Source organism: Brassica rapa, chromosome A01 (assembly GCF_000309985.2).
Source record: "Brassica rapa cultivar Chiifu-401-42 chromosome A01, CAAS_Brap_v3.01, whole genome shotgun sequence".
NCBI classification, from domain to species: domain Eukaryota; kingdom Viridiplantae; phylum Streptophyta; class Magnoliopsida; order Brassicales; family Brassicaceae; genus Brassica; species Brassica rapa.
The window spans coordinates 19879148-19894136 of NC_024795.2; the positions used below are offsets into that span (position 1 = coordinate 19879148).

Here is a 14989-nt window from a genome sequence, read left to right on the forward strand (position 1 = left end):
AAACCACACAAATCCAACAAAGTCTTAAATATTAAGCAACTCAACTAAAAATAAAAATGTTCAATGTCAAAGATCTATTGTTTCACTCATTATCATCTTCTCCATCAAACACAACAGCCTCTAGCTCTGGTTCATCAAGAGAAAGATCTTCAAACTCAAGTCTTCCTAGATTAAGCTCATCCAAAGTATCAAATTGGTCACCTCCAACATCCCACATCTTGTTAGGACCTTCTTTCTAAGCAGAACTCCTTCTAGATAAGAGACGAAGATTAGTATGCACAAATACCAAATCTTCAGCTCTTTGTGGCATAATCTTGTTTCTTGTTGCAGAATGGATGAACTTGTAGGTGCTCCAGTTCCTTTCACAACATGAGGATGAAGAAGGTTGTCCAAGCAACTTAAATGCTAAGGCTTGAAGTTTAGGAGCTGAAGATCCATGAACTGCCCACCATCTTAAAGGTTCTAAGATAAATCTATCATGGATTGCATCAACACTACCAAAATCTTCCAAACTTAAAGAGAAATTAGAATATTCAATGTTAACCTCTCTACTTTCATCTTGATTTGGAAAATACTTCAAGATGCAATTTTTTCTTTCTCTAGTAATCTCCAAATCTTGATGTGGAGCTTTTCTATTGTTCTCTTCTCCAAGCCACTCTGAGCTATAATATCTGCATCCATCAAAATAAACAATAATAATGTTATTTAAATAACTATCAAAACTGTTTAAATTTAGTTTGTAAGATAATAAATCATATGAAGCATAATAAAATTTATAAGTTACTTGGGATTTAGAGAATGTGCCATACAATGGAGAGGAGTGTTACTCTTACTCCAACGAGATATCAAAATAGATTGCACAGCATTCCAAAAAACCGAGTCATCTTCAAGTTCTTTCCTTTCCTTTCTGAAGATAGCCTTTTTCACAGTCTGAATCATGGTTTCCCACCATTCATAAACCAGATGAAGTGAAGGCTTATCAGTATCAGCAGCTCTAATCACACTATATATCGGCAAAGTGAAAGACAAAGCATATTCAATCTCATCCCAGAACATCTCATCTAATATCTTTTTCTTCACTGCTGATGCTCTTTCTACACCATCATCTTTATAATCATCCCACTTAGGACTGATCACCATTTGTTGTAGCCCGGTTTTTATTTTCTTGAATCTCTTAAGCATCACAACTGTTGAAGCAAACCTGTAAAAACAAACTTAATAATCTTATTTAAAAAAAAAAATCTAATTAAGATTGAACTTAACAAGAGAGAACACTAACCTTGTAGAAGCAATTGTAAGGAGCTTAAGATCACAATGCTCTGTGAACATGACAAGCCTCATTCCATGGTTCATAATAAAGTTCTTGATCCAAGTAACATCCTCACTGATAGACTTTATCCAATAACAAGCATCATACACATCTCCATTGCTTCTTGTATTATAAACTGGCGCACATATGTTCTTGAGTGCAAGATTCAAAGTATGAACCACACATGGTGTCCAGAAGATAGTAGGAAACTTAGCTGAAATAAGTGCACCAGCTTTAACACAATTTGAAGCATTGTCAGTGAGTACTTGAACCACATTCTCATGTCCAACCTCCTTAATGCATTCTATGATCATTTCTGCAATCACCTCACCAGTTTTTGTTTCACCTTGAGTGTTGATTGCTCTTAACATCATTGGACCACTCTCGTTTGCAGCAATCAAATTTAAGATAGGTCTTCGATGAGGATCTGACCAGCCATCACTACATATGCTAACTCCTTTATGTTTCCATGAATCCTTCAAAGGCTGCAAGTGCACTTCAAGGTTCTTTCTTTCTTTTTGGAGAAGTGTAGTCCTCAAAGCATTATAACCAGGAGGAACATAGCCAGGAATTTGTGATGCACGCACAAATGAGTTGCGATAGTGAGGATTTCTTGCAACGTTGAAAGACAACCCGCTTGTACAAAACATTCTAAATATTTCACCATCACATTGCTCCCTAGCCTGATTGTTAAATGCTTTTCCTAAAGCTGAATCCATTCCTTTTCTCTTCTTTGAACCAGCCTCATCTGTATCAGGAAATTTGTAGCTCATGTCATAGTCAAGAGAAGAAGCAGATGCCTTTCTTGACGCTGAAGGTAATGGAACTGGCGTAGGAGCTGCACGCTTTATCCTCTCCTTGCAATCATTTACCAATTTCTTCATGTTATCTCTTTGCTGTGGAGTAACTTTCAAGCATCCTTTGATTCCCTTAACTCCCTCTTGTATAAGATGAGTCACAACTCTAGTATAAGATCCAACGTACGTTGTATTGCAAAATTTGCATTCAAACCTCCATGATCCCCCTCCTACTATCTTTTCAATCTTGTTCACATAAATCCATAAGAGTGCTTTGTCATCCACATCATCATTATCAGATGGGTTCATACTTCTGAAAAAAAAAATTATCATAATGATCATGGTCGCTTTACTCTACGCAAGGAAACACCAAAAAAAAAAAAATTCTCTGTACTTGTTTAATATTAATATAAGACTTTAACTTTAGATTTATCAGCTTTAGTTTCAACCAATACTAACCATCTAATCATCAAACCATATTATAAAAAGCTACAAAGTCTCACGTTTCTTTACAAGAGAAGAAGAATATAACAATTAACAAAAGTCCAAAGAAAATTACCTTTGATCGATTGTTTGGTCTTAGACTCTTAGTACAGAGAAGAAGAAAGATAACAACTATGAGGTGTAGAAGAGATGAGAATGACGACTCAGAGTCGTAGTCTTTTGAGTTTCCACTTTTTTTTTTAATTAGGGTTTTCAGTTAAGGAAATAAAACATAACAACATTTATTAATTTTTTTTTTATTTACGATTCCAAAATCAGATTTACACGCTTCCAACTAGGAATCATTGATTCCAATACGCTTCCAAATCTGGTTTTTTCGGAACCGCGATTCCGACACGCTTCCGGCCGCTTCCACCCGCTTCCGACTCCGCTTCCGCTTCAGAATCAGGAATCATGGCTTTGGACACGCTTCCATGCAACGTAGGTCGTGATATGTGATTGTACTTGGTGTAATTTATGACCTTTCTTAATGTTTTGGACACGATAACTTTAACAAATCAAAAAGATAGATGAGATAAGAAATCACAATGTTTCAAGACACCTTTTTTGGTGACCTTTCCAGAAAATGCTCAACCGCCTAGCCGGACTGCCTCACTGGACCGTCTGACCACTCTCCTTGCCGAGTCGACCACTCGACTTCAACCATTCGCCTGTTAGCCTTTTTCTTCCCTCTCTCTCTCACTCACTCTCTCTCTATGTATATATCTCTCTCCAGGGATTTCCTTCTTCTAAAATGTTTAACCCAAAAAGAAGAAAATGCAATGAAGATTTATAGAAAAAGGGAAAATGGTCAATGAGTCACCATTAACAAAAAAAACCAAAATAGTGCGAGTTGCACTTGTAACCATTCGTTCTTCCCATTCGCACATAACCACCCTAAACTAAAATTAAATCATCATTGACCGCCTTTGGTTCAGACTAACCATATCCTAACCTAACCTAACTTAACTAAGCTATGTTAGCCTAGACGCCTAACCAGTCAACCCCTCCGACCAGACCCGGCAATTATGGTTAACCCGACCACAACTGTCTTACTCCTCGAGCCAACTGCCTGAACTGACTGACCACATAGCTTGCCTGATATGGTCTATTATACTCTTAGCTAGTCACAAATATCTAGCTAACTCTGAGCTGACCACACTCTTCCCGAGCTATGAGAAGCCTTGTTTTGGTCGTAAAAACTAACCAAGCTTCTGACTAAACCTCTCGACCACGCCTATGGCGTATCCATGTTGATAATTCGTCTGAATCTTGACTATGCTTGTCCATTAGACGTATGTCTAGTCCTATGCTGGACTGATGGCGTTACAAATGCAGCCACCAATGCATGGAGACATACCTAGAAGGTCACTTTCATCGACATGGCCATTATAGGTAGATATATGCAATAAGTAACATCCAGACCAAGGTCTTTACTCATTTTAACACGCCCACTAGTCAGCTTACTGGCTCAAACCACAACCTCCTGCTCATAAGCAGGACGACATCAAGCTCATGAAGCATATCGACAAGTTTACAATCTTGTCTGACCATGCGCCATTTAGACCAGATGACTTCTCAACTTCAAGGTCACGTGACCACAAGGCTAGGCGCCTACCTAGACCATGCGTCCACAATGATATGAACAAAGAATGGCTTGATCCCTCACTGAAAGTTACATGGGGAATCCCACCAAAGGATGCAATCATAAATCCAAACACTTTCCATGATGACACACCACAATACCCAAACAATATTTGGTAGCAAGAACCATCAACCGGGGAAGGAAGACCCATGTGATCATCACCAGGAGAAAGGCAGCCATGAGCCATACGACCCATCTCTCTTGTTGCTATTAAGATGACTAATGACGTATACCGACTCATACTCATATAGAAGTATACTAAGGGCAAGACCTCTTAGTTTATCAACAACTAGAGAGTAGAAGAAAGCAATACGACAAGTTATCTCTTTCTTCCTATCATTCTACAAAGCTGATCACAAATCACTTATGTCAAAATTACCCCTTATAATAAGTTTTGAGAAAATATGATAATAGGTATTGAGATATAATTACAAATAATATAAAATATATACAATTAAAAATATATAGGAAAAATATAATGATAGATAATAAAATATGACATATAAATATGAAATATTTTTGTTCTTTGCTTATTTCAGAATATACTTTGTTATCTATAAATAATTAGTTTGCAAATTGATTGAATTATTCATCTCATGTATGTAAGTGCTAGAGAGTCAATACGCTTACTTCACTTTTTGTTCATTTTTGACCGAGACACGACACTAGCGACAATAAGTTCTCTCTGTATAGTCTAAGCTTATCAACTGATTTTTATTTGTTTTCTAAATCATTTTCCGTAATTGAATAAAAAAATTAACAGTGTGTTTCACTCTAGATCTATCAGTTTCATACTACAATATGACATAATGGGAAAAACTAGCTAGTTGATATAAAATAATCGTCAAGATTCACGTTAATCTATCTATTCTATTAAAACAAACAAAATAATACTTGCTTAATTTTAAGTGATTTTTTATATATTTTCATTCTTTTTTAAACTAATTTTAACTATTTTATTTATTGTCTTTTTAATTAATTCAATTTTAATTATTGCATAATTACAAAACATAACTATTATATCTTTTTTATTCTTTTTAACTTTTCCAAACTACTTCGTTAATTGCATTTACCATAATAATTCGATATAATTTATTTTACGTATTAACATAATAATTTCACAGGTTTGTACGAAATTATTCCATTTCGTGACGAGAATTCGAACCGGACTACAAATTTTTTTTTATTTGTTTACATAATTTGTTAGACAAAGATATTCAGAATACATATCGGGTTTTCAGATATTGATTTTTTGGATTTTAAAATTAGTCGGATATAATAAATTTTCTGGACGGAGTTCCAATCGGATTTTTACAGGTCCATGCAGGTTCATAAGAACCTAATATTAGACAAATAACTCATATGTTTTAAAAATTACAAATAATTTATAAGTTGCTAAAAAAAACAATTTATAAAAAAGTAAAAACTAACATCTGCGTGGATCAAGCAAACAAAACAGATTACACAACGCAGCGTGAAGTGCGGCATTTATACCATCGAGAATTCGAGATAACTTGCGCACACAATTGCAATTAGGATTACAAAAAAAAAAACTCGCTCTCTCTACGAAAAAAAAAGAAGAAGGTTTCTTTAACCTAGATCTCGTTCGCCGGCAGCAGCATCTGCTGTTTTCGTCGCTGCTGCCGGCCCCCACCCCTTTGTTTGATTTGTTCTTTCCTTTTGTTGCTCCATTTGTATCTTCTTCCTGTCCGATATGCTTGAGCCCTGTTCTCAGTTTGGAATGGTGTTTCGGTGAGGCTGGGTTAGAGGAAGTGGTGGCTGTGGCACGGAATCGGGAGATCTATCTTTAGCTGCTCAGTTCCGGTGGTATTTGGTTAGATCTGGTTCACTTTTGGTGGTTCAAGGCGTTTGGGGACTGCGTCTCTGTTCTCTGGTGGCTTTCAGACGAAATCGGTTCCTTTTGGACAGTTTTGCGAGCGATAAAGTAGATCTCGGATGGGGTGGGAATGGGTCTGTCGATGGTTTCAGTTCAGGGTCGGAGTTTCAGGGAAAGTGGCTAGTTTCTGCTGTAGATTCCGATTCAGATCTGGGCCTCTGGCTCAGTGTGGTGGAGAAAGCTGGCAGTGGTGTGCTGGTGTCTTTCTATTTCGCCTGATGGCTGCGGGGTTGGAGTTCTCTATCTGGTGGTGGAGGCGCGTGAAGCTCTCTCTCGGTGCACTAGGAGAGCTTGTGGCGGCGCGTTATAATCTTCTTGTTTGTGGATGTCACCTGTCTCCTTTGTGGTATCTCGTAGACTGGAGGATGCTCTGACTTCTTCGCTTGCTCGACAGTGTGGCGCTCTGAACCTCTCCTGTCCTTTCCGAATAAGAGCAACAGCTGGTGTTATGTAAACTTCCAGGAGTTCTTGACGTAGAACGACATTTTTTTTTCAACTGGCGTCTTGGGGAGCAGCAATTCTTTCTCAAGTGGAGGGTCTCGATGGATGAGTTGTCTTCTCGTCTGGCTGTGCGGAGTCGCTATCCGTGCGGCACAGGCTTAGGCTAGATCGGATCAGCTGAGGCATTCCGCTGCTCCTTTATCCTCAGCCTCCAGTTTCGATTGGGATGGGTCGTCTTCTCCGAATGCATCCGTTTGAGTCTTCATAAAGGGTCGATGTTGTGTGCACTGATTTTGCAGGATAGTTGAGGTGTGCTCTCGATGAAGCTGTAGGAGCGGAGTGGTTTTGAGGACTGACCATCTCTGTAGCTCGCGGCGACTTAGAAGCCCACCAATGCGATTCCGACTCTTTGGTTCATAGCTTTTCAAGACAAAGGGCGAGGTGATGGCAATCTCGTTTTGCTTCTTTCTATGGTTTCCTCATCATCTGTTGCGTTTTACATTTTTAGTTTTTTCACTGCTGTTTAGTTTTTAAATGTTTCTGCTACTAGTTTCTTTGTAACTTCTGTCAAAAAGTTAAAAATTGGTATAAAATTTAACATTTACACAAAAAAAAAAAAAAAAATTAGGATTACAAAAAGTTGGGTTTAGAATAAAAGCTGGGTTAATATATTTTTGTCATATGCGATCACTTTTTTTTTTCGAATTCTCCCTATAATCAGAATAACAAAAATTAATATATAATTTATAGGAGAGTTTTTTTTTCGGGTCAAAAATTTATATAGAGAGTTATTGTGGAGAAAAAGATAATGGACTAAGTTCAAAAAAAAAAAAGATAATGGACTAAATTGGGTAACAATTGCGTGCGTAGAGCCGTGGAGGAAAGGTTGGTTGTGGACATTAATCACTACACGACGAAACCGAACTTTTTGTCCTGCGTTTCACGTGGCCTTTTGTAACTGTGCAATCGTAATTCATCACTATTGTGTCACGTACTTTCCCTTGGTCAGCTAAGAGAAAAATAGTTTCTTTTGCCTTCAATGGGAAAAAAATAGGACATCATTATCAATAGGTTCCTTAATAATACGGCCAGTCAATCCTAAGTTGTTTAATAAACTAAAAAAATCAATAAAAGTAAAATATTTTTTTGGCCAAGTTCGAGTACATGTTTTTTATAACAATTCGTGCAAAGTTTATGTTTTTTTGGCCGAATTCTCATTTTTAATTTTATCACAAAACAACATTGAAAAGTATACTCCTTTCGTTTGTTTTTGTTTTTGTATGATGTTTTAGAAGATAATTTTATTTTAATTTGTATAATGTTTTGAAACTTTCTATGTAAAACTATTAAAATAATCGATATTAAAAAATTAATATATACTTTTTGTTTTATTTGTTCAGAATAGCAATGATTAGTTCTTTTTGCTACTTTTGTTGTAATTTAGTGCTTTTACAAAAGTATATTTTTTCTTAATTTGTGTATTTATACTAAAACATCCTATAAAAAAATAAAGGGAGTATTAAACAGTATTTTAGTCAGTTAAAATTCTAAATTATCTCATATTTTAAATTCTAACTCCATTTCATAAACACTAAATCTAACTCAAATCCAATTAAAATAAATAAAAATTTGAACTTTTAATAAATACTATTCGGTGCTTTTTTTCTTTATATACTGATTTTTTGTTTTAAGTTTATTTTAATTGGATTGGATTAACTAAAAGTTCAAATTTTTATTTTAAATATGTTAAGAGAAACTTTAGTATAACCCTTTCAAATTGTTAGAGATTCACTTATTAAATACTATTGTATCTATATTTATATTATGAAACTCAACTTGAAAACCTTTCGATGACTTTTAGATTATCTTTTTTTTTTCCGGCTCAAAGTTTCTCCAATATATATATATATATATATATATATATATTTTTTTTTTATTGTAATAAAAAATAGAAACTTACCAAAGACACTAATGTATAATGTTTTTCAATAGAATCATGCTTTGAAAAACTGTAGTTTTATACAGTGCACTACTTGTTTGTTCCACTAGGCGATGTTGTTTACATCAAAAAAATATTATATTATTTAAACAATCGATAGTTTGGGTATATAAACTGTAATAGAACAATTAACAGAAATAAGATTTATGTGAAAAAATCATGCAGTTCTAACTAATGAATTAGCAATTTCATTCTGATCCGAGAGATGTAAGAAAAATTAAAGGTTCAAAATCTTCTTTGTAGCTCAGTATCTTCTTCAACTCTGTTGAAAAGCTTGGCCATGCATGTGGTTTCTCAATCATGGAGATCAAGTCTTTGCAATCCGATGCAAAATTTTGACATATTGAATGACATAGCATACTTTCCATTACCTAAATAATTGCTTCTAGCTCCAAATGCAAAGAGGAGACTCGTGTTCTTTGTTTTTTTTGCCCATAAGTTGGATTTGTCAAGATATGTCTTTCCAAACTCTTCAACACCCAGTATATTGCGATGTAGAAATTCATGAACCATCCACTTTACAAATGTTCTATAATCATAAAAATTGTGAATCTATTAAATATGGTGGAGCACTTCTCTAGTTGATGTTGCATTTGTTGCAAATCAAGCTTGACATTCACCTTCCGTATGACTAATAAACTCTACTCGATCTTTGTCAATTTTCTGAATAATTTATCGTTTTTGGCTTTCCATAAATACCAAATTACCTACGGATAAGAAGCTGGAAAATAGTTTTCAATACCTGGAGCTGGATAAAGATCTGAATGTAAGAATTCTCCCATGCTTTAACCTCATAACCCGAATGAATATTCTTGCAGGATTAGTCAGAATCCAAGGATCCTCCAATGCTTTAACCTCGTAACCCGAATGAATATTCTGTCTAATTCTCAACACCAATAACTGCCTCACAGCTGGAAGTTTTTCCATATATATATATATATATGTTAGAGTATATGTAGAACTTATTCACCAAGGAAAGCAAAGCTTATATTACTCGCCACACAATACTCGAGCTAGCAGAGAATTATCGAATTGTATTAGTCTCCACAACTGTTTCGCCAAAATGACAAATTAAACTCATGTATCATACGAAAGCCATGATCGATCTCATCTCTTAGTAATCATTTTTTTTCATTTTGTCCAATGGATACTTTTTTTTGTGAATTCAAACTCTACCAGAAATATGCAATTATAAAATGACTCTCTCGGTAATCACATATCAAGATGAATAATATAAGAGTGATTTAGTGATTTTGGCACTTTTAAGTTTAAATTGGAAGAATGCTATGGACAATGATATAAAAGCTGAAAACAAGGATTGTGGTAGCTAAATAGTAGTTTGAAACCGCAGACCACTATTTGATATATTGTGTTTTAGACTACTTGTGTATATGTTTTCTAATTGGTTTTCAAATCTTTATCGAATATTTCAGGTCTTTTATAAGTCATTTTAGGTTTGGAGTAGGTCACAAGGCATTTAGAGGGGTGCATGCAGAAAAGAGTAAAAATTGGAGATTTTCATGCAGAGCAACGAGGTGGATGATCCCAATCAGAGCAGCGGCTCGAGATTTTTTTAAGGAAACTACCCAAGATATTTCAGAATTTGCCATATTTATCCTATTTTTCTTTAGCAGACGCCAGAGCCCTGCAAATTATCTTTTTTTTTATTATTATTCACAGACTATGCCACTTTTTAGAGAGATTTTTGAGAGAGAAAACTTGTAATATTGTCAAGGGAGAAGAATCTCTACATCTTTGGAGAAGATTTCTCAACCATATTTGCTTATTATTATTGATTTAGACATATTTTCTTCATCTATTATCTATGTGTTGTTTTTCTGTTCATAGCTGAATAGTCAATTATTAGGTCTAGGGTGTTTAGATCCATGAGCTAAATACAAATAAGAATTATTGTTGTGATTGTCTCCATTCAGAGCCGTGCGAGCTTTTAAATTTGTCTGAAGCGAAAAATGCTAAAACAAAATTATTTAAAATTGAATACATCAAAACTAATAAATAGTGTCTTTCTTGACAAAGAACATGATCATTATATAACAGACACTTAAATAACTAAATTAGAAAAAAATAGTTCTAAATAACATTTTTATATTCATCCTATAAAACACATAATAAAAAAAAAATCTTTTTAAATGCCCTTCCCAGTTATTTTGTATAGATAAAATAATCAAGTGACACAATACTTTTAATTGATATATTTAAATAAAGATAAATGGATTACTATAAAACTTAAAACATTTATACAATAAATAAAATTACAAATTTGAGATAAATATTGAGAAATAATATATTATACTTAGAAGTGATAACCACTAAAATACGAGACAATATTGGCCTTGATTGGTAGAACATTAGTATTAGCATTATGCTCTACATTATTCAATCAACAATTGTTAAAAGCATTTAGAGAAACATTTACTAATTGTTAATGCTCTCCAAATGCTCTATGGCCAATGCTCTCATATGAAGTTTTTAGAAAAATATTTGCATTTATAGTTTATAAAATTAAGGAAAATATATAATTAACTTATTATCTTATTTAATAATATAATAAAATTATTTTTATATCCAGAAAATAAAATTTTGATTTCTAAAATTTATTTACAATAAAAATATTTTTAAAATAGTATTATTTAATTTATATAATTTAATTTATTTTAAATGTGAAAAATTATTTTTAAAAATATATATTTTAATTATAGAATTTATTTTAAAATAATATTTTTCGATATATAAACATAATTTTTAAATTATTAATAAAATAATTTAATAATTTATCTTTTTAATTTTATATGTTAATATATATATATATATATTCATTAAAAATAAATATATTATATACTAATTTTTATAATAATTTTAAATAGCATACGCATACTGCTTTACCAATCATCCTATTAAACAATTTAGCAAAACCATACAACTCCTGCAGCATACTGCTTCTATAGCATATTGCTAATGCTAATGCTAATGCTCTACCAATCAAGGCATTACTATGCAAACTTAAAACATTTATACAATAAATAAAATTACAAATTTGAGATAAATATTGAGAAATAATATATTACTAGATTGCGCGGGTTTTTTTTTCATTTATTTTTATATAAATATTTTGTTTTCAATTCAAAATTGATATATATATATATATATTATAATATATATGTGTCTATCAATTTTTAAAACATAATAAGTTTACTGTATATTTTTTCATTGAATAGATTATTTCAAACTTTCATATGTATTTGTATCTTCTTCTATATATATATATTTGGATTATTATTTGATTATTAAAATCATAACTATATATATAAAGATTAGTAAAATATTGTTTTATTGTTGTATTCAAAGACATATGGTAACATTTCACAAATTTAGGACGTTTAAAAAAAATTAAACTTCTTGCTTCATATATTTATATTATCGAGTAAATAATTAAACATTTAGTTTTTGTTTAATTTTTAAAATAAATGATATAGTTTAAAATTTGTTTTCGTTGGTTTAAGATAGTAAAAATTAATCATTGTTAGATAATATGTTTTATGTTATTAAAAAAAATATCTTTATAATTTTAAAAGTTAACATCGATAAATATTCAAATATTTAGCATATAAAGGTATAGTACTACAACATTAAATTATATCCATTTAATTTATACTATCTATAAATCCAATAGATCATCTATTGTTTAAATCTAATTATTGATAGCCCAATAAAAATTTCTGGTAGACCCAAAATTTAAAATGATAAGATTAAATATTAAATTTAACATAAATTTTTAGGAATATGTCCATTAGATCGATTTTTTTTTAAATCACACATGAATCAAGATTGTGACTTCTGTTTTAATATATAAGATACTTAGAAGTGATAACCACTAAAATACGAGACAATGTTGATAACTTGTAATTAAACTTCTAGTTATGTAAAGTCATATATTTATTAATTATTGATTATTTGTCTCAGTTAAACTAAATTTAGTGAAAACAAACGTAAATAAGAGTTTAATTAGTGGTAGGATCACTAGCGGTTGCATGTTAGTTATTATATTTATCCCATATAATCAAATTGATTTAAATACAACAGTAAAATTAATAGTATGAATACTAACCGTGGCCAATATTGCCTATCATGACACAACTAAAGACTTGATTTGATCCTTTGAGAAATTGATGCCCTAAGCGGAAGGTTTCTTTTCTTACTAGGCAGGCACAACACTGTCTCCATTCATGGTTACACTTACTGTCTGCAGTAAACTAACCATTTAGTGTTTGAAATTTGGTTTAATCTAATCATTAAAAGTTCTTAGGTTGCTAGAAACTACATGAATGAGCAATTTGACCTTAACCGGTGAAAATAGATGTTAGAACAACTTGCTAAAAATTGAATTTGAGCTTAATTTTTGTCTTCATATTTTAATACAAACTACAGTTTAGGTGTTAAAATTGCTTGATAAAAGGTGAGATGCCACGAAATTGGATCGATCTATATGTGTATTTCAAGTTCTAGACTTGTTTGAAATTGTTTCTTAATAGTTATTTGGCTCATGATTGCTTGACACCTGATCCTTCACCATAGACTTAGCTCTTTTATAATCTGAAACCAAATGAACTCATTCTCTGCTACTTGTTTATTTTTATTTGCATTAAATCTATTGTCTTAGTTTGATATTGAACCCATAAAGAAAAAAATATAAATTGGTCTTCTGGAGTTGAGTCTAAACTATTACAGTAACCACTGTTAAACTTGGCAGTAGATTAAGATCCAATTTTAGTGTACCATTATGTTAGAAAATTTGACTGTTTGAGAGATATTCAGTTTCAAGAGTTTCCTCTTTTCTATATAGTTTTCAACTTTTCGTATGTTTGCTTTCTCAATTGTGAGATCTTCACTAATGATTAAATTTTTTGTTAATTTAAATATAATGCAATGCAACAGATTTGGTTAAAAAGAAAATAATATAGCTTTCGGTCTTAAGTGATTTTTTTTATCAAAATCTTTTATTGGACAAATTTTTTTATTTGAAATTATTTGTCAAGTAACATAAATTTATAAACTTTTTGAACTGAGTTAGCTATTAATTTAATATTTTCAAATTAATCACCAAACAATTATTTCAATTTCAAACACAATCATGAACTTCTTCAATTAGTAGGAAACTATTGATGCATATCTTATTTTCTGTGAAAAAGATGGTAATTAAACTTTACAGAGTTTTCATGGTTTACTAGGGGCAAGGAATGTAAGGGCATGTCTTTCACCTTTACATTCGGAGGTGGAGACATTAATTTGGGCAATGGAATGTATGAAGAATTGAAGACAGTTTCAAGTTACTTTTACAACGGATTGTTCTCAATTGTTGAAGATGGTTTCGGAACCAGAAGAATTGCCAGCATTTGGAAGTTACTTGGAAGACATTAAGCTTTTAAAAAAAAGTTTTCTCAACTCAGACATCGTTCATGTACCCCGGACGGAGAACCTACAGCGGATAGCTTAACACGCAGTGATAGGATACAACCATTTTTCGTTGTTCACATTTTTCGTTGTTCACATGGATGCGGAATTACCAATTTGGTTTACAGAATCAACATGAGTTTGTAAATTAAATGTTTGTTGCCAAAAAAAGATGATAATTAAACTTTATCCTTGAAAAAAAACTTTAAAATCAAAACAGAGAGCGTGTTAGCTTAAACCTATATATAAATTACGTTCTAAAATATTAAATATTTACCGACGTCAATAAATAGTAAATACTTTTATAAATCATATTTTTATCCAGACAGTAACGTAGAAGGTCCAAATTTGGAAGAAGTAAAAGACAAGGTATGGACAAAACAAAACTTTTGGGTCTGATCCTTCAGATTCCTCATGTGCGGTTGTGTGTTTGTTGTCTTCTTATTCTAACCAAACTATCTCAAGTTTATGCTCGGAAACAATCTCAACCTCATATACATTTGAGTAATTCGAGTTTTTTTTTCTTACAATGGAAGTACTTCGAGCTTTATTCTAAAATACTGCGAAAATATTACATTCAACACGGATTGGCAAGCTACCACTAGATTATAAGTTTTTGGAGGCTATAAGTTTTTTACTTGCTACCACTAGATCAACGCTTGGACGCTTGTTCATTGTTTATTTTTGTTTGGGCATATTTTTGTATTGCTAACTGATCATTACGTCTTCAAGACGGATTGGCAAGCTACCATTACTCGCAAAGATTTTTTGAAGTTCATTCTGTTACTTATTTCCTTCGAGGGTTATTTTGAATTGTGGAGTAATCCTCTCTAAACATAAAGCCTCTTTGTTCTAATCCAATCGTAATTCGTAAATGAAGATGCTTAGTGTCTACGGATCTGTTTGTTCTAAACGTAAATATTTATGTTTCCATCTATGTTTAATTTTG

At 32.2% G+C, this 14989-nt stretch overlaps 1 protein-coding gene across 1 annotated transcript; it reads right to left on the reverse strand.

The window, feature by feature from the left end:
• Positions 1-6: 6 nt before the first annotated feature.
• LOC103831726 lies at positions 7-3040 on the reverse strand. Its single transcript, XM_033285012.1, has one exon. The coding sequence runs from the start codon at positions 2446-2448 to the stop codon at positions 1243-1245; it is 1206 nt and encodes a 401-aa protein (XP_033140903.1). The 5' UTR covers positions 2449-3040; the 3' UTR covers positions 7-1242.
• Positions 3041-14989: the final 11949 nt, after the last annotated feature.

Coding starts and splice junctions, on each gene's coding strand:
- LOC103831726 (XM_033285012.1), bottom strand. CDS start 2,448: ATGATCATTATGATAATTTTTTTTTTCAGAAGTATGAACCCATCTGAT.